This window comes from Globicephala melas, chromosome 8, assembly GCF_963455315.2.
Source record: "Globicephala melas chromosome 8, mGloMel1.2, whole genome shotgun sequence".
Classification (NCBI taxonomy): domain Eukaryota; kingdom Metazoa; phylum Chordata; class Mammalia; order Artiodactyla; family Delphinidae; genus Globicephala; species Globicephala melas.
The window spans coordinates 8020836-8040660 of NC_083321.1; the positions used below are offsets into that span (position 1 = coordinate 8020836).

General features: G+C 57.2%; 2 protein-coding genes across 7 annotated transcripts in view; one reads left to right on the forward strand and one right to left on the reverse strand.

Annotated features, from left to right (window-relative positions):
• The window catches only part of MACROD1 (mono-ADP ribosylhydrolase 1), a 152906-nt gene that overhangs the window by 36744 nt on the left and 96337 nt on the right, over window positions 1-19825 (forward strand). The window lies entirely within an intron of this gene.
• FLRT1 (fibronectin leucine rich transmembrane protein 1) overlaps window positions 1-19825 on the reverse strand; it is a 93619-nt gene that overhangs the window by 12591 nt on the left and 61203 nt on the right. For 3 of the 4 annotated variants that reach the window (XM_060303035.1, XM_060303036.1, XM_060303037.1), the window contains 2 exons: window positions 16112-17017; window positions 1417-6829 (listed from right to left, as the gene is read on the reverse strand). In XM_060303035.1, the coding sequence (XP_060159018.1) occupies window positions 4756-6780 (2025 nt within the window). In that variant the 5' untranslated portion in view covers window positions 6781-6829; window positions 16112-17017 and the 3' untranslated portion in view covers window positions 1417-4755. Of the gene's footprint in view, window positions 1-1416; window positions 8170-16111; window positions 17018-19825 lie in introns of those variants that run through there. The other variant, XR_009564803.1, reaches the window with a different exon arrangement.

The window sequence follows — 19825 nt, forward strand, 5'->3', positions numbered from 1 at the left end:
AAAAAATGCGAAAAATCCCCCTTTCCCTTCACCTCCAGGAGTAAAATCTCTCCTAATCAATTTAGCAGGCTCGCTTGCTTGTAAACGGTAATGATTTTCATTTTTGAGCCTTTTTATCCCTCCTTAAGAAAAAAGATGCCTCCTCTGTCTGCATTCTAGAAGGCCTGTGCAGGGCTGTGAATTGCTTGTTAGCATTCACCCTGGCGCAGATCCAGAGCCAGGCATCCGCTGCCTGTCACCTGCACTGATCTGAGTGATGGGGGACATGGGCGCAGGGGACACCCCCAGCTGACCCCGCCTGAGCCGTGGCCCTGCGAGTGTGGTCTGGCCCTTGGGGCTCAGGCTGCCATGCGCCCCGAGGCCCCTCCTTCCGGATGCCCCAGCTCCCTCCTGGTTGCCTTCCCAGCTCCGTTGCTCCCTGTCTGCCGCATCCAATTTTCCTTGTTGTATTTTTCATAAGTGCGAGGCTCAGAAGCCCCGTCCTCCCTGGCACGTTCAGCTGGAAGCAGATTTCTGGAGTGGGCTGGCTTTGGGACTTGAGCTGCCATTGGCGGGGGTGGCGGTGTCCTCCTCTTACTCCACAGCTCTGAGGGCGTGAAGGAGGGATGCTCAGATGCAGCCCTGGCACGTTGCCCAGTCAGCTCCCTCAGCTCCCCAGGATCCCTCACCTGCCCTGTCCCTGTCACTCTGGGCCTCCGTCACCTGCCTTGGGCCAACCAGAACCTTCCAGAGTCAGCAGATGGTGGGGGAGCCCCCATTGGGCTTCTGGAGCCCCCATATTTTCTGGGTGAAGCTAGATCCGGCCTCAGCCCACCCCTACATTACAGAAGGGGAAACAGAGGCAGACGCTGTGGATTCGCAAAACCTGCTTTCCCTGCATCTCCCTGGAAGCTCTCCCTGAACTTTCTTACTCTACTCCTTGCTGGGGCTGGTGGGCTTCCCTGGACCCCTAGGGGAGGGGAGAGGAGGCCCAGTGCCCATTGAGGAAGGAAGAGGCACAGGCAGGCGTAAGCTTCGGACTTCGGGTGGGGAAGCCTGGGTCCCCCAGCCACTGTCACCTCCCCTGCCAGCGTCACCCAGAGCGGGAGGGAGCCGGTGACCCAGCTCCTACCCCCAAACCCCAGAGGCCCCCTAGTCGGCCACGCAGCCGCCATGTTAACGGGAGGTGGTCCAGGAAGCAGGAGCCAATTTAGAGAAGATGGAGGCTTCTGTGGGAGGCCGCAGGAAGAGGGAAGGAGAAAAGGGAAGAAAAGAAGCTTTTGATGCACATCATGTCTGCGGAATTGAGTATGACTAATTAATAGATTTTATTCTTAGTAATCTCTTAAGCATTCCATACGTTGGGCCCCACGCCTGAGCTGAGCTTACAAGAGGCCTCATTCGCAAAATGCAAATGGCTCGCCTGGCCCTGCTGCCTTCTTTCCTTTTTTTTTTTTTTCAGGGGAAATTTAAAGGAAAATTGCCATGTAATAGAAAAGAGATTCCAATCACTACATCTAATTACCACAAAGGGTAAACCACTTAACCAAAGAAGTGTCAGGATTTTTTTTTTTTTTAACTTGAAACCTGCCTTAAGTGCCACAAAATACACTCATCAACGCTGAGGTCAATGAGGTTGTTCTGGCTAGTTAGAGGCTGCAAGGGTCAGGTCGGCCGCCCACAGGAGGGAGATTCTAGACAGAAGTGGTGGCCCAAGCCCTGTGTCCTCACGTGCTTCTAGCGGGTGGAGGAGGCTGGGTGCCCTGGAACATCCTCTCTCATTATGTTGCATGGCTGGCTCAGAGGGGCTGGACCAGGAAGGGATGGGGTTTCAGAGCGGACCTAGCTTCAGGCCCCATCCCTGGCTTGGGGGGCCGTGAGACAGCAGACAGTTGGAAGCTTGTTCTTAGAAAGGATGCTGGAAAGATGTTGGGATGCTGAGGGCAGAAAAGATGAGAGGGGGGCCCCCGGACCCTGGCTGGGCTGAGTCTCCACTATCTTCAGCACCTACGCTAGCAGGAGGATGCCTGCGGCAAGGCAGGCAGGGCCAGGTTTCCCCCTGGTGTGAGTTGGGGCCCAAGCCCCATTAGTACAAGAGGCGGGAGCAGGAGACTGATGTGTCCTCAGGCCCAGGCAGGCCTGGGCCTGCTTTGTGCTACGGGGCAGGAAAGTTCATCACCCAGGCCTGGCCTGGAGGGCGCTGCTGGCACAGGCAGGCTCTCAGAGCTGCAAGGTCTCCCCTGTAGCCCTCCCTGTATAGGGCCACCTGCTGTTCCCCAAATGCCTTCTTAGCCTCTAAGGGGATGATCTGACCTCCCGCCTGGCTCCGGGAGAAGAGAAAGGAGGATGAAGAGTGAGAGCAGGGGACCAAGCATGTTGGCAGCAGGGGTTGGGGGTTGGAAGTGGGGAGGCTGGGACCGATTTTCCTGGAACACTGGCCAAAGACAGGGGTGGTGCCTTGGGAAGGAAACTGCATTTCAGAACCAGCAGAGACCTTGAACTTCTGACCCCCAGCCAGTGCCCCACACCCTCGTGCACCCTGTCCTCCTGGAGGCTGCTAGTGAGGCCCCTCTGCTCCTGCCTGGGCCGCGGGGGATGCGCCTGTGTCTGGGGGGTGCCAAAGGGAGGGCGAACTTTACACGGATGTGACCTTTACACAGTCCCAGCCTTGGGAACATGGTCCCAGCCTTGGAAACATTTCTCTCCTGACCTCATTGTATGAGAAAATGCTTCAGGTGGGAAAAGGGAAAAAGCTTGAGTCTAGAATGAAATGTGTCCATGACCCTCGGCCTCTCCCTGGAGCTGGGGATTGGGGTTCCCCCCTTGGTGAGACCATCCATCCAGCCTGGCAATGAGAGCCGCGCCTCTTCTCCACCTCGCTCACGCAGTTGTTGTGTCCATTTCTTTCAAGCCCAGCCTCTTCACTGAGGGGCCAGCAGCATCTTTTCAGGTCCAGCAAATGGCTGGACCCCGGGCCTGTCACAGCAGCCCTGTGACTGCTGTTCATCTTTCTCTTCCTTTCTTTGGCTTTTGTCAAAGCAGGCAAGGCCTTCTGAAAACACCACGGCCAGGAGCTGGACCCCTTCTCATCCTCCCTGCCCTCAGAACAGCGTCTCTCCTTTGACATCGCCCTTCCTGGGCGCAGGACAACTGGCACCTTGACAGACGGTGACCCGAGTTCCCCGAGTGCTGGAATGTGGGAGATATCAGAACCCCAGGCACCACTCCTCTCTTCTTTCCAGATTTGCTGTCATTATTTCATCATCCTTTTAATCTCATGGCTCACCAAACAGCACTGTCAGTTGATAAACGATGGCAACATTGATTCCAGAGGGAGGAAAAAAAAGATCTTAGCTCTTCTGAGGGCTCCAGTCACTACCCTTTTGGAGGCTGGCATTTTTAGAGAGATCTGGTCTTCCCTCTTCAGAGTGGCATCCCAGGGGTGGGCACAGTGTGGTGTTCTGCATTCTGGGGTTGGGGGGCGTGCTGTCTCCTAGGGCTTTTCTGAGAATTTTCATGTCTTTTTCTGGGCTTTGTTTGAGCAGCCATGGAAACCATTAGGTCTAATCAGCTGATATTAAAAAAAAAAAAAAGTCTCTGCACCAATTACCTGTCTCTGGAGGAAGCACTTTGCACAGAGTAAATGCTCAGGAAGTAGCTGCTGAGGTGATTGCATTTGTGGGGGTGTAGGGGGAGAGAGGTGAGGACACTGGAAGTCAAAGAAAGCTCTTCTCTGTATCAGAAAGGAGCTTGGCCCAGCTCTGGCCAACCTGAGATAGGACTGACTGAACTGAAAACACCCCTTGCCCAGGGTCTCCCAGCCACCCAGCCAGGACAGACACGCCTCCGCCTTTAGGAACAGCATTATCCCCCACCCCACTCCCATCCCCAACACACTTTGTCTACTTACTCAATGATTTCTAGGAGAAAGCAACATTTTCGTGACTCTATTGTCTCAAGAAATTGTACGAACTGACCCAAGAAGTACTGTAAGGACTGTATATGTGGCTCTATCTACCCATCTGTAGATAGATACACGACATAAAGATAAACAGGTAGATAGATGCACCTCCAAGCGCTGGAACAGCCACAGCTTCCCTGGTGCTTCCATGGACTATGGTGCATGGAATTGAAGAGGGCTTCAGTATAGGAAAAAGAAAGTTTGTTTTTTAATCAGCTACATCGTCGTTCAAAGAATGCAGTGAAAGACGCGCTATTTCTGCGAATCTGTGAGGGAAATGGCATGGAAAGAACCAGGACAATATCTCCACAGCAAAACATCTTTTCTTCCCCTCTCCTTTGTGAGGAGCCTGAGGACCTTCCATCGTGTCGTCGCCAGTGAGCAGCCGGCAGCGAGAGCTGCATGGGGGCTGCGCGTGTTGGCTGCTTTTCTAATGGTTCCTTTGTGACGGCCCTGCACAGAGCATGAGGCATACACAGACGGAGCACAGGTAGTATCTTTCCAGTTCAGGAAAAATAAAAGCCCCAACCCAACCCTTCCTGCGATATTATTTTTAGACTTTTCCTCCCCACCTGGCATAATTTGGTATAAATTATGTCTTCATCAATGTCAAATCCCCCTCCTGCCTTCTATTCTTTAAAAAAAATTATTTTTTTCACTGTTGTGTTCTACGAAATTGTCAACCCTCCCCAAACTCTGCTTTCTGATGGGAAAGTCATCATGGAATTTCTTTTCCTTGTTCTGTCAGATGGCAGCAGGCTGGTCAAAGCCACACAGTCGCCACACCAGGAGGAGGCAGGAGCCGGGTGCTGGCATCATGTGTAGGAGTAGTCTATGTCAGGGATGCCGCCGTCCCGGTAGCCCCGTGTGGCGCCGTAGCCGATGGCGTGCGTGCCCTTGCAGAGGCTGCTGCCGTTGGAGGGGAAGATGGTGTGGAGCACGTACTCGTCCTTGCTGTGGTAAGGGTTGACGGGCAGCATCTGCAGCCCGGGGCCGCGGATTTCCAGGATGGAGTTATCCTTCTTGGTCCCCGACTCCAGATAGTCGTCCTTTTTCCGGGTGCCGCGGTTGTAGGCCCGCTCGCGGGTCAGCAGCTCGCTGGCCCGGTGCACGTAGCAGCAGATGGCCCCCAGGACCAGGAAGAGGAAGACGAGGGCCACGGCGCCACCGATGATGCCCGCCACGGGCAGGCCCGCCATGGGGTCGGCGTTCTGCTCCTGGTTGAATGTGGTGGTGGGGCCGTAGCTGTCGGCCGTCTCCGCCTTGGCACACACAGGCGTCTCGTCGGCCACATAGGTGTTGCCGGTCTCCATGGTGACCATGCAGATGATATAGGTGGACTTGGGCTCCAGGGCCGTCAGCAGGTACTCTGTCTTGTCCCCCTGCACCAGAGTCTCCGTGATGGAGCCCACGGCTGGGCTGTGGCCCAGGCGCAGCCAGCTGAGCCGGAAGGAGGAGGCGGGGAGCGTGGCCTTCCACGTGATGCGGATGGAGTCGGCCGTCAGGGGCTTCACGTGGATGACCAGGGTCTTGGCACTATCGCCCGTGGCCATGGGGTAGTCGAGGCTGGAGTCAGGGAGGCGCAGCCCCGGCCTCTTAGCCTTGAGGGTGAAGAGTGAGCCCTGGGGCGTGGTGGCAGAGGTGTGGTCACTGGCCGTGGTCTTGGCGGCGGCGTTGGCCGCTCCGCCCTGCACCCCCGCCTCGAAACATTCGTCCATCTCGCTGGTGATGTCCTTGATGGCCATGCCCCGGACCTTCTCGGGGCCCTGGCACATGAGGCCTCGCACGTTGACCACGGCCGCCCGTGCCTTCACCCAGTCCCGCAGCCACAGGAGGTTACAGCCGCAGAACCAGGGGTTGTTCCGGAGCAGCAGCTGGGCCAGGTTCTGCAGGTCATCGAACAGGCCACGGGGCAGCGTGGTCAGGTTGTTGTTGGACAGGTCCAGGCGTTCCAGCTCACGCATCTTGGCCAGCGTGTTGTAGGGCACGTGGCTGATGGCGTTGTCCTGCAGGTAGAGCTTCTGCAGGCGGGCACTGGGCAGGTTGAGGGGTGGGGCAGCCAGCGAGTTGCGCACCAGCGAGAGCTCGGTCAGGTTCTGCAGGCGGCTGAAGGTGTCGTCGGCGATGCGCTGGTTGGCCAGCAGGTTGCCGTCTAGCACCAGGCGCCGCAGGCTGCTGAGGCCCTTGAAGGCGTGCAGCGGGATGGTGGAGATACGGTTGTCATCCAGCCGCAGCTCCTCCAGCGTGCGGGGCAGCCCCGAGGGGATGCTGCTCAGGTGGTTCCGGCTCAGGAAGAGCAGCTTGAGCTGCTTGCTGTCGGCGAAGGCGTCCTCCTCTATGCTGACGGTGGACACGGAGTTGTCATCCAGGTGCAGCTTCTCCAGCAACGGGATGCGGGCCAGCGAGTCCCGGGCGATGGTGCGCACGTTGTTGTCCTGCAGGTGCAGCTCCCGCAGGGAACGGGGCAGGTTCACAGGGAACTCATCCAGGTCGTTCTCGTATAGGTAGATGACCTGCACGTTGACCTTGGTCTTGAGGTCCTGGGGGATGCCGGCATTGTTGATCTGGTTGTTCTGCAGGTAGAGGGTGGTGGCGTCGTCAGGGATGTCGGCGGGGATGGAGGTGAGCCCCCGGTCGTTGCAGTAGATGAAGCCGTTGTCGCAGCGGCACACGGAGGGGCACGTGGTGCTGTCAATGACCTCCGTCAGGAAAGCGATGAGCCCATAGCAGAGGAAAAGCCAGTCCCGCAGGTCCATGGTGGCTGTGGTCATCACGACGGTGGCCGTGACGGTGGCAGTGGGCGTGGTGGTGGCGGTGGCAGTGGGGTGTGCCACCACCATGGTGGACGGCTGGGGGAGCCAGGCCCTGCTTGACTTGCAGCCTCTGCACCTGCAAGGAGCACAAGACATGTGCGGTGAGAGCGAGTTGGGTGTCCACCCACCTGCCGCTGAGGGGTGGCTGCAGTCGAGGCCACGGGGCAGAGGTCAGGCCTCGAGGTGCATGCCCCGTGGCCCTTCCAAATGTCAAGTTTACATCACAGGTGATAGCTCGGGCTGAGGTCAGCCTCTAATGACCTTGGCTAACGTTAATCTCAGCGGGAGCAAAGATGCTGCCCGTGAACAAGACAGCTGTGGCCTTGGCCCTCCTGGACTGTGACCTCGTGACGTTAATTTACCGGGAGCCGGGCTGCAGTTTCAGTCTCCTTGCAGGACCCACACCAAGCCAGTCTTTGTGGCTGATGCTGCAAGTGGCTGCTCAGTGTTGATGGGATGGATTTAGAGCCACCGTTTCTCATTGGAACAGGGATCTCGTATCCCTCTCTGGCTTGGAACCAGGGACCGAAGGGAAAGCTTGTTTCTGCGAGGCCTGTGAGCTCGAGGTGGGGGAGGGGCGTCACTAGAACCTGCGAAAAGAATCTGCCGGTGTCCTCGCTGGCGAGCAGGGGAGAGTGGGGCGCTTCATCGTCTGGTGTTAAAACAACATGTCCTGTTTGTCGCTTGTGCATCTTATAGACAGAAAAATGAGGTGTCAACAGAACTGCTTTCCCATGGCTCTACAGAAATCTCTTTCTATCAGCGGTGCCCTTCCTACCGTGTTCCATGTAATGTGAGAAATTATTCCATACTTTGCCCCCTTCCTAAATCACGAAATTTTCAGCTATTTTGAAAAAAATATATATCTGTTTTCTTGCATTTAAAGACATGAAACAAATAAAAGGAGGGAGGGGTCCACACTCTGAGGGTATTGTCTGCAAGGTGTAATTCTGGTTTTCACAAATGGAAAAATTGCAGTGTAGATTTTTCTCATATTACATTACTGTTCATAGTGGTAAAAAAAAAATCAATTAAAGAGAAATTATCTTTCAACCTCAGTGGGGAAGTGGTGTTCATGCAGCCGGCAAAGGTCTGCTTTATAACTCCAGGTTCACAAACGCTTTTCAGTGTGAGACACAGTGGCCTCTGGGAGCCTGAGCTGAGGCCGCAGCCTGGAGGGCAGCCCCGGTGTGCAGAGCAGAATTGGGACCCACTCACTGAATGAGATGGTGGGGCCCTCACTCCCATGACCCAGGGACCCTGTGTCTCCATTTCTCAACCATGTCAAACGCTTCTTCCTTCTGTCCCTCTCTGTTCCTGGACTGCTCCCCTCCGTCTAGCAAACTGCTCATCACCCTTCAGGAGCATGCTCAAACGTCTCCTCCTCTGCTAGGTCTTCCTCATGCCATATAGAGCTTCCCTCTGCTCCATCCATCCATCTATCCATCCATCCACCCATCCACCTATTTACCCATCCATCTATCCATCCACCCAGCTATACATCTATCTACCCACTCATCCATCCATCCTTCCATCATCCATTCATCCATCCATCCATCCACTCATCCACCCACCCTCTCACCTATTTACCTATCTATCCATCCATCTACTCACCCATCCACCCACTCACCCATCCACCCATCCATCCATCCACCCACCCACTCACTTATCCATCCATGCATCTGGCCATCCAGCCATTCAACATGTCTTTATTGAGCACCTACCATGTGCCAACCTGTGTTTTAGCCACTTGGGATTCTATTCTAGTGGGATAGTAGCTCACACTATAATAAAGGTCTCACCTAGAATTTTATGAATATTTAAGCCATTTAATCCTTCCAGCAAATGTTAGGTCAGTGCCCTTTTTATTCCCATTTAACAGATGAAAAAACTGAAGCTCGGAGGGGTTAACTTGCTCGAGACACTTGATAAGTGGTGAAGAGAAACCTGAGCCAGGATCTTGACCACTAGGCTTGTGGTGCTGCACCTCGGGCCCATCTCTGTGGGCTGAAGGTTGCACTATTTAGCGACTAGTGTCTTAAGGTCCCTGACTAAATTTCGGGTGCTTGAGGGCAGGGACTGTGGGTTGCGTAGGCCTGGTGTGGCTTGCCATCAGTGACCACCCAAGGACAGAAGGGAGGCGGCTGAGGTGCCAGGCAAGGCGCGAATGCCTCTGCCCTGCTCCCTGCCGACCCCTCAACTCTTGCCCCATTTGCATTACAGGGGCCTTTGCCCAGGCTGCCGGCAGCTCCAAGGCCTTCTGGAGGGAGCTCAGGCTTTGCCCGTGGCTAACACACTAACTCTGCTCAGGGCCTGTTAGCGGAATGAAGCTTTATCCATGAGGTGGACCGAAGGCAGGTGGAGGGCCAGCCGAGGACACCTGGCTGGAAGCAAGTGAGGGTGAGGGGGAAGGGTGCACGGGGTCTGCGCAAGGAGCCGGAGGGGGACGAGGTCCCGAGGGAAGCTGGGAGGAAGGGGGACTGGGGAGACTGTGACCAATACTCTGGGCCTCCGAAGCCAGCTCAAGCCCCCTCCCAGCCGCCGCAGCTGGCCTGAGGGCCTGAGGACATTCACCTACTTACTCCTGATGCTTCTTTGGAGGTTGTCCCTAGTCTATGGGTCATGACCCCACTCACACCCCTGCCCCTTGGGACTTGGAGTTGGTCTTTGCTTCCCTCACATGTGTTCCCGGCTCTCAGTGGGTTTGGACAGGGATAAACCCAGGCATAAGGGGCAACCCTCTGGCCAGGCCCTGCCCAGCGCCCTCACAGGCACATGTTTGTATCTGCACCCACCTGTCACATGCACACAGGTCCTCGGTCCCATTTTACAGCTGAGCAGCCTGAGGCTCAGAGAGGTGAGGGGCCCATTCAAGGTCACAGCCAGCCCAGGTTTCCAGCTGCACATCTGTCCCTTCCTCTGCACAAAGCCAGAGCCATGAAGGTTATGGAGCCTGGAGGTCCTGTCTCAAAATGCTTATGAGCAAAGAGGCAGGGCCAGGGCAGGTGCTGGGGACAGGAAGGCTCAGGTCTTCTCAAGGCCACCTTGCCTCGGTCTCAGGGGTCAGGTCTGAGCCTAGGAGCACCTCTGCCCAGGCCCCCAGCATCTGGCCAGAGGACGCACACCCTCCTCTGAGTCCTGGCGCAAGGAATGCTGTTGGCCCCTGGGCTCACAGATTCCGGAGCAGTGCCCTGAGCAGGGGGCAGACTTGTTAAGGCCAAAGGCGAGGCCAGACCGCCTTCTCTGGCATGAACATCAGTCCCCGGTGCCCGCTCAGCTCATGGCCATAGCCCTCAGCCTCCAGATGCCCTGGCATCATAATAGAGTCTAAATTACACCTTTCAGAGATGCCTGATGGATAACCAAGAAACATTTGGGAGGCAGGGACCCAAGGCCTTTCTCTTCCCCCGTCTGCGGCCCTCATCCATCTTGGCTGAGTCTCCCCTGCCACCCCCTTCCCCAAGGCCTCCCGATGCCGAGCCCTGGCTCCAGGAAGGCAGGGAGGGGCCTGGGCTGGGCAGGAAGACAGCGTGCCTTGCCTGAGGAGCCCTTTAATTGCCCGGGTGCCACGAGGCCCTTTTATTCCCTTGTTTTGTGTTTGATGGTTTATGTGGCTATCAGATGAAACCCGGTAAATCGCCCGTCTTTTATTTTTCATTGTTGCGAGAATCCCTCAGACTTCAGCGTGGTGTGAGTTATGACCTGCCAGCTCCATGACTGACAGCCGGATCCTTGGCGTGTGATGGAAGTGGGGGAGGGGAGCAGTGAGACTAGAGGTAGCTAGTCTAGTCTAGACTAGAGGTAGCTCAGACTAGAGGTATCCAGACCCCCATTAGCTGAGAGGTGACCTGGGGCGTCATTCTTGGCATTTTCTATCAGTCGCTAGCTCCTGCCATCTAGGACAGAGACACCTGGGTTCGAGCACTGTCTCTCTCCCTCTTCCTGGCTGTGAGATCCTGAGCAAGTTACTTGCCCTCTCTGAGCTTTAGTTTCCTTATCTATAAATGTAGCCATCAAGTTCCCCTTAGAGGGGAGCTCACTACTGAGCATTCAGTGAGGTAATACCTGCAAAGTACACCCTTGTAAGTGCATGAGGTTTAAAAGCTGCTGTAATTCTCTGACTGCTCCAGGCATACCGGTCTAGCCTCTGTGTTAACTGCTTGTCTCTCTCTGCAATCCAGAGGCCCTTTCTTTACTCCCCTGCCCCTGCTGTGCCTCCAGGGTAGACTGGGAGGTTGTAGGCCAAGCTGCTTCCTGGCAGGGACTCCCTGTCATTGCTGTGATGCTGGGTCTCCCCAACCTCAAACTGTGCATCCTCAGCCCTGTCCCCCCAAGCTAGGGTAGAAACACTGACCCTAAGCCTGCTCTCCCTTGTGCTGCCTCTGGGCCTTTGCATGTGCTGTTCCTGCTTCTTGAACACCAACACACCTTCCCTACTCAAGCTTCACCAGGGCAGCTTCTGCTCACCCCCCAGGCCTCAGCTTGGACGCCCCCTCCATGAAGCCTCCCAAGTTGTGTCTGGCTCTGCTTCCCATACCCACTTGACTGGTGGTAGTCGGACCTGAGTAATATCTGTAAGTACCTGCCAACCGGATGGAGGTGCCTCCCTGTTGGAGACGCCTGGCCTCCTGGCGCTCTGCCCCGTTGTCTTCTCCAAACCCCATCAAGCTGGGGCTGCCAGAGACCCACGGCCCTCTGGGGGGGTCTTCTTGGGGAGTCAGAGTGAGGGCAGGGGGGCAGCTGCAGGACCCCAGGCCCAGCACAGGCCCTGGCACGCTGGATAGGAGAGGGCATCTGCCGCCACAGTTAGACATGACGCACCAGGGGCTGAGCAGGGGTGGGGGCATGTGGCAGGAGGGAGCTGGGCATCCCAGGCAGTAGAGGGAAGTCTGGATAGGCCTCCCCCTGCCTCCCAGTCCTGGCCTTCCTCCCCGTTTGCCAATGAAGGCAGCTCATGTGAGGATGTCCTGATGCTGCGACCCCCGAAGTACCAGGTACAGTCTCCGTGCCCACTATGGGAATCAGAGAATTCCAGGTGGCACTGACCCCGAGAAGGAGACGTGTAGACTAGAAGCGGGGAGAGGACACCAGGGCTAGGTTTGAATCTGACCTCACCAGTCCTCAGCTGTGTGGCCTCAGTTTCCTCATCTGTAACGTGTTGCTGAGAACCCCACTCTTCTGGGAAGATGACAAGGGAGGGGTTGTATGAAGTGCCCGGCACAGGCCTGGAGGTTTGGGAAGGAAGGGCTGCCCCACCCTGTCCCTGGGAGGGACCCCAGGGTCCTCCTGTGACTCACTCAGGGCGGCCACCCACCTGTCTTGGCTGAACTTCAGAAAGAGGGAGGGCAGACACGAGTGGGCAAGGGGGCCCAGCTCAGACAGAGGGAAGCCCCTCCCCCCCTTTCTCTGCACCCTCCCAGTCCCTCCCTTCAGCAAGAAGAACTCATTGTGTTTTCCCTAAACCTTGCCAGGCCCTCGGGTCCTTACTGGCAGAGCAGGGCCCGAGGCAGGAGTGAGGTGTGCAGGGCAGACTGGGGGCGGAAGCAGTTTCTCAGCTCCAGGAGGACCCCTGCCCCACAGGAAGCTGTAACCTCCCCACCGGGCTGAGAGCTCCACCAGAGCAGGGTCACCTCCATACCTGTGATGGGTCCTCAGCAAACCTTTGTTTAAAGCAATGAGGGACCCCGCATTTTTCTCCTCCACCAACTGACGCTATCTCTCAGGGCTCAGCTACAAGCAACATGGAGGGAGGAGGGCCTAGAGGCAGGGGGGCCAGCCTCTACCTCCTGGTGCTCACGGGGGCCTGGGGAGAGCTCCCCTCTAGGAAGCCTCTTCCCTGAGAAGGCCTGCCTGGGATCAGTTCTGCTGCTCCACAAACCAAGAGTGGCCTTGGGTCTCAGGCCTTCATCTGTAAAATGGGACCATAAACTATCTACTGCCCTGGGTGTTGAGCAGAGGGCCTGCTGCAGGTCCAGGAGATGGGAACTGCAGGCAGGAGGGGGACTTGCGACTTTTGTGTGAGTGGGGCTTTTCCGAGCCCACCCTCGTTCAGGCAGAAGCCCCGGGCCTGCTTCTGCCCAGCCCGGTCTAGGCCCACTGGAGGCCCTGTCTTCAGGCAGGATGCTATGACCTCAAGACCCTTCCAACCCTGCGTGGCACAACTTTGCTCCTGATCTCGGCTACTGGCGCCATTGAGAACTTGTAGTGCTTGGGGGAAGGGGGTGGGATTCTTTTAAAACCTAAAGTTAATTATTTTTCTAATTTCATGCCGCATGCATTATGCATCAGCTGTTATCACTGGCGGTAATTACAGACAGGTACGCAAATCCACTAAAAATGTACCTGGAGTTCGCCTCACCGCGTAGGCCGTCTGGGCTGTGCCGGGCGGCGGGATGTCCTGAACTTCAGAGAATGCAAATTGCTTTAAAAAACAAGACTTTAAAATTGTGTCTTAGGAGGTTAATTATATTGATAACAGTGTTCAATATTAAACTATTCAGGGCCAGGAGGGGTTGGGGGGGATGAAGGGAGACACATGTAATTTTGTTTCTTTCTTTCTCTGTATTATTTAATAAGATGTTCTTGCACCTATATTTCTGTCTGTCTGTGTGCATTTTTAGTAAAGCTGCCTAGACTAGGCTTAATTCCTTCTGGGAAGGAAAAAGGAAAGGTCAGGAGTTTTTCAGAAGGTAAGAGGAGGGCCTAAGGGCTGTTATTCCGGGTGGGGGCAGCCCAGAGAACAGGGCAGGGGCCCTAGCTCTGCACTGCTGGGTTTCTCAGCAGCCAGCGGGATCCTGACAGCCAGGGGCTGGGACAGGAGCCGGGTGATCAGGAAAGACTGGGAATGGTGATGCTTATTGATCATAAGACAGAGGCTTGGGTGCGGCTGGGGCTCCCCCTAGGAGCTGTGTGGCATCCCCCACATGCAGGCCCTGTTCTTGGGGCGATCCCTCCCCTCCCCCAGTTGTTTATCACAAGTTGATTGTCAAGCCCTCCCACTAGGATGTAAACTTCTACGAGTCAGAACATGTTCTATCTTGTTCACTGGCCTAGTATAGAGCCTGGCATCAGAGGTGTTCATAAACACCTGTTGCATGAATGTATGAATGAATGAGGGTGCCAAAAGGGAGGCCCCAGAATCTGAAAGCCAGGACAGGGCAGTGGGAGAGAAGAGGGAGGCTGGCCCTCTGTCAGCCCCACGCTGGGAGGTAATAATGACAGGTGCCCTCACCACGGCCTCCCAAAGAGGCAAAGGGGTAGGTCTGAATTGTGCAGCAGGTGGTGGAGGAGCTGGACGGAGACCCAGGCTTTCCTTTCCCAGGTGTCTTACCTGCCCTCCTCAGCTGCCTGGTGGGGCCACCCCAGGCCCCGAGGGAGCAAACCCAGGGAAAACCCCTGGCTGTCTCCTCTCGTCTGCTCTGACATGGGTTGGCCAACCAGGTCCTATCCAACTGCAGGTCTGCTTCCAGGCGCAGAGGCTGGCCCCACTTTCTTAGAGATGGCCCCTTCCCTCCCACCCCCGCAGATACGCACAAGCGTGGAACTCACCCTCAGGACCCTGGAATCAGGGAGGTAGAGGACCCTGGAAAAACTGAGGCCCAGAGAGGAGAAGGGATGGCTCCGGGGCAGAGAGAACCCTCCAGCAGCCATGAACAGCCCTCTCCCTTGCCTACCTCCTCTGGCCCTGGCACTGAACTCTCAAACCCTTTCCCAAAGGGTTGGCATGGAGAGGATGATGGTGGACAGTATCCAGCTCAAGCAGGATCTAATGGGGGCTACCCACCAGCAGGTCTGCAGACCCCTCTAGCTCTGTGGGGTCTGTCCACTAGTAGCAGTAGCTGGCAGAGCTGAGCCCCTGCTGCGTGCTCAGCCCCACACAAACGCCTCTCCTTTCCAGCTGGCCACAGCCCTGCGGAGCCTGTGTCCCCAGTGCACGAAGGGGAGCACACTCAGGGGAGGGAAGGGACTCCCCGAGGTCACACTGCTCACAGCTGGAGGGCCAGGGTGCTAACCAACCTCTGTCTGGCCCCAGAGCGCAGTAAGCTGGTCTCTGTTTTCCTGCCTCGGGATGGAGGGAAGCTTGGGATAGAGGGAAGCTCAGCAGAGGCAGAGCCCAGCACTGAGCAGATGCCTCATAAATATCTGGGGTGCAGGCCTGCTGCTGCCCGCCTCTGGCTTGGCCTCAGCCCCAGGAATTACCCACCAGTCTCTCCTAGGAGATGGGAGGAGAATAGGAGCAAGTGACGGGGCGGTAGGTAAGGATGGAGGAAGGGAGGCCGGCTGGGCAGGGGCCGAGCTCGGGCTCCAGCGAGCTCACGCCGCCTCGCGGCCCCGCTGCCGGGCCGGTGCGCCGTTATAATAAATAACAGTAAATAGCCGATCCGCAGGGCATCTTTCACGCTGGTGCCTAATAACACGGCTATTAATGCCCCCGCAGACGGCGTGCGTGCAGTGCGGCGCTGACAAGTGTCCCAGGCCCCGGCGCCGTCATAAATCAGCCCCTCTACTGGGGAGGAGTGCGGGGAATTGTCATTTTCCATCTTGGTAATGAATTGGGGCTTCCCTGCCCTGCCCAGGGCGCTGCCGATAGAGGTGGCCTGGGGTTTCTGGGATTTGTGTTTGGGGAGGCATGAACCCTCCCTCCTGGCCTCTGGGAAGCCAGAAGAAGTAGGTCCCCCCCACACCCCCACAAACCTAGCCAGACCACACCACCGCTGCCACCGCCCGCTGTGTGACCTTAGGGCAATAACCGGCCATCTCTGGGCCCCATCAACACTCTCACCAACAAAAGGGCTGAGCTGGAGGCCAGAGCAGATGGTGCCTAAGGGCCGGCAGGTGCAAGGCCTTGGATGGTGGCTTGGGATCAACCCCACCCTGGGTTCTCCTGGCCAGGGCAGGGGAAGGCCTTGGATGGAGGGGACTTGTGGACCCTCTCCAGTTGGAGGGCAGCAGGTGCCATGGCCAGTGGCTAGTTCACCAAAGGTCCTGCCTCTCCAAGGCCTCACGGCTGCCCCCTCTGGTCAGAACTCAGAAGGGCTCAAAGTGAGACCTCCCCCAAGGGGCAACGGCTGGGAGGGGCGGGAGTTTCCTCCAGGAGAGGTCACTCCCTTACATCCTGGGTCCACCCACCCTGGGGCAGAGCCCAGCAGCACAGGGGCCACCAGGTAGCAAAGGACCCCTCCCCTGGCAAGCAGATGCCACCAGTTGCTTCAGCTGCATGTGTGGGGTCGGTGGGGTGGAGCTGCAGATCTCCAACCCAGCCCGAAGAGGACAGGCCCCATGTGTCCTGTGCCCTCCCTGGGCACGAGGAGCCCCTGGGCCTTCCTGGGCCACCGGAGCCCCTCTGCATCCGCCTTACCTCCTTCGCTGCAGCCTGGCAGCCTGCAGCTCTGGGCGCTGCGCTTCCGTCGAGGTGGGCCTGGGCCGTGCTTACATTGCAGCCCACCAGCCTTGGCACTCAGGGTGCAGACCACAGACCTGGGGTGTTGGGTGGTGCTGGGGGTGCCCGGGGCTCAGGGAGGAGACCCTGTGCTTCGCTCTGCTGGGCTCCTCGTGTTCAGACGTGGCTGCGGATCAGGCGCAGCATCTCCTGCGCCCTAGGCTGCCGGCACTGCTGGCTTCTCCTCCTGGAATGAGGGGTTTGCGTGAGGGGCCTGCAGGGGTGCCCCCGTGCGCGACCTGAGGGTGTTCTGGGCCCCTGCTCTCCAGGCATGCCCTAGGGCCGGGCGCCCATCCTTGGGGAGGGTGGCCTCCCTGCCCTCTTTCAACTTCCGCCCTTTTGTCTGTTGGCCGCCACCTCTTCTGAAAGGCTTCTGCCTGGCTTTTACCCCTTTTTCTTTACCAAGTTTTGTTTTGTTTTGTTTTGTTTTTAATCCCTTTAAGTCACTTGGCAGAATGGGCTCTGGTGCAGAGAGCGTTCTTGCGTGACAGAGCTGAGAGGGAGTCACTCTCCAAAGAATCGGTATTCCTGCCACTCAGGCTGTGTCTCCGGGGGAAGGCGGGGGTCCATTACCCCGCTGAGGAGTTCAGATGTTCACCGCGGGGCTGGAGCTGCTGACATGCGCTGCTGAGCTGTCAGGCCCCACATGCCCCTCCTTGGGAAGATGTTTGGGCGGGGTGGGGGGGGGCACTCAGTCTTGCTTGGCAGATCCTGTTTGTAGGAAGGCTTTCTTGCTGGGGAGATGGAGGGACGGTTATTCCTGCTTCAGCCCTGGTCTCGTCTGTCCAAAGAAGAGTGCTTCTCACCCACTCCCTGCCTCCTCACCTGCCAAAAAGCAATACAAGTGATTAAGCCCAGGGAACTTAGGAGCCGCACGGGGACCGGCAGCCTGGGCTGCAGCCCCCTCTCCTCCCCTCTGTCAGGAACCTGGGTTTTGTTTGGGTTTTTTTTTTGTTTTTTTTTGCGGTACGCGGGCCTTTCACTGTTGCGGCCTCTCCCGCTGTGGAGCACAGGCTCCGGACGCACAGGCTCAGCGGCCATGGCTCACGGGCCCAGCCGCTCCGCGGCATGTGGGATCTTCCCGGACCCGGTCACAAACCCGCGTCCCCTGCATCTCAACCACTGCGCCACCAGGGAAGCCCAGGAACCTGTTTTCTTGAACGCCACTTTCCCATGATCTGGGATCTCTCCCTTCTCTTTCCAAATCCAGATAACAAACAGCAGGCCATGCCAAGCACCCTTCCTCGCAGCTCCCTGCTTTCCCTTTTCCTGGGGGTGGGAGGACCGGGAAGAGAAAAATGAAGTTCTGAGAGCTCGCGGCCGTGCAGGGGCCGCCCGCCTGGCCCAGAGCCGGCTCTGCTTCCCCCAGCACCTGCTCCTCTTGCTATATGTCATTCAAAGGATCCAACTGGGCCACCATGGCCTCGGCTTCCAGAACAAGTGCTGCCTTTCCCCACCGTGGGAAGCAGGAGCATCAGGGAAACGGGGAAGCTGGATCCCTGGCCTCCCCACCAAGGCCGGGGTCAGTGCTTCACAGCCCGGCTGCCCTCCACGGCCACCTTCCCCTTCCCCAGAGACCTGGGAGCAGGGTTGGCTGTTCCTCAGGATCCGAAACAACCTGGGCCCTCTGGGTCGCCTCTCGTTAGCATGGCGCGTCGAAGGCCCACCGCGCCCTGGTGTCCGTGTTCCCCCTGCAGGAGCCCCTCTTTGGAAAAGGGCTTTTATTACACATCTGAGAGTGTTAGCTCTGGTTTGAAATTGGATCCAGATGGGCTCGGCTGCATCTGGGCCCTTTTCTTTGTAGGGCCGAAGGTGGCTGGTTTGAGAAATGCGTGTTGTCTGAGGCTGTCACAAATAAAAACAAGGATGTTTAGGTGCACGTTGTAACAGATCTAGAGCGCAGACCCGGGGGTCATCACTCACTGGGCGCCCAGCCGGCAGGGAGTGCACGTAGGAAGAGGGGCAGGTGCTGGCCAGGGGGAGGGCAGGTGGAGGCTGACGGGTTGACGGGAGAAGTGGGGAGGTCTTAGGACAAGCTTCCTCGGGAGCAAGGAGGGTTAAGGAACAGCAAGGTTTAAGAGCCCACGGGACATCACCCCTGAATGGCCAGGGTCTGGGAAACACTCAAGGTGTGAGCAGGCAGGGGGGGTGCAGCTTCCTGGGAAGGGGCAGGCGGGGGTTGGACAGGAGGGAAGATGAGGACAGAGTCCCCACAGGAGAGGTGAATGCCGGGCTCCAGCACGGCTTTTATTGCTATTACACCCGCGTGATTTCATCCAATTATAAATTGTAATTTCTCTGTGAAAGGGAGAGATGGAAAGCGTCCAATGAGGTCATCCGCCTCCCTGGCCGGGGCAAGGAAATTGGTTTATACCTTGGAGGGTGGGGGCAGAGGCTGCTGGGCCTCCATATTTAGAGAGGATGGTGGCAGTGTCCTCAGAGCCAAGGCTCCAGCTGGCCATGGCCGGCTGATCCCCCATTACAGAGCTCTGCTTTCGAAATTATGAATCCAGGAAGGCAGCTGCATCCTGCTGGCGTCGGGCCCTTCCCACAGCCCTCAGGATGAAGGCGACACTCCTATGGCAGCCTCCAAGGCCCCACCAGGCCTGGCCCTGCCTGACGCCTCCCCCACCGCCCCGCCTCAACTCCCACCACCTCCCCCTAACTCCCCGAGTTGGCCCCTGCCCTTCCCCATGCTGTTCCCCCTCCTGCAAGTGTCCATCCAACATCACCCCTCACCTCCTCTCTGTCTGCGGGGTTGCACAAACCGTGAGGGCAATGACATAATGTCTTGAAAGGAATTAACTTGCTGGTTCAAGGAAGAGACCACATCCGCTCACCTGAGGCTGATCTAGTGCCTGAGTCAGTGCCTTGCACACCGTAGGTGCTTAATAAATGCACCCAGTGAACTCCCCACTCTGCTTTCTCATTTAGAAAATCAAGGGTCCAAGCAAGGCTCTCAGTGGGCCTGTCCAGCCTTGTGCATTCTGGGTAACCCTCCCCTGCATCCCCCTTCCCTGAGTGTAGTCCTCCTGGGAATCAGGCAGCACTGCACGCCCCAGGCCCCACTGAGGATATGGGCTCCTTGAGTGCTTCTGGGTGAGCGGCTGCCTCTCGGGTGTCTGGGGTGTGTGTACTCCATGGGCAGCCTGGCCACAGTGCTTGTGAGGTGAGAGCACTTTCCCCGCATGGGTGCGTGATTATGACTGTTGTAGCCACCTGCATGCGCTGGGCCCAGGATACCTCCTGAGCCCTTCTGGCACACGCCTATCATCAGGGCCATGCAGTCCCCAGTGGGCACAGTATTGGATCGAGTAAGCCTAGGCCACACAGTGCAAGCAAAGTCCTCCGTCGAGTTGACCAAGGACAAAGTGAATCTTCACGGTCCCAGGGTCTCAGTAAGCGGGAGCCGCTCCTTGGCCAGTTCTGGGCACTCTGATCACAGGACAGCCTCTGCTCACCCTCTTTGCCTCGGCCGTCCCCTGTTCCCATAGGTCTTGTCCCTGCATTCCAGTGCCAAAGAACAGTTTTTTGGGTCAACATAATAAAAGCTTCCATCTGTAAGTACTTGAGATGCTTACACAATTTTACTTTTTGTTATAAATAACAACATCATAACTGTATTAAAAGAAA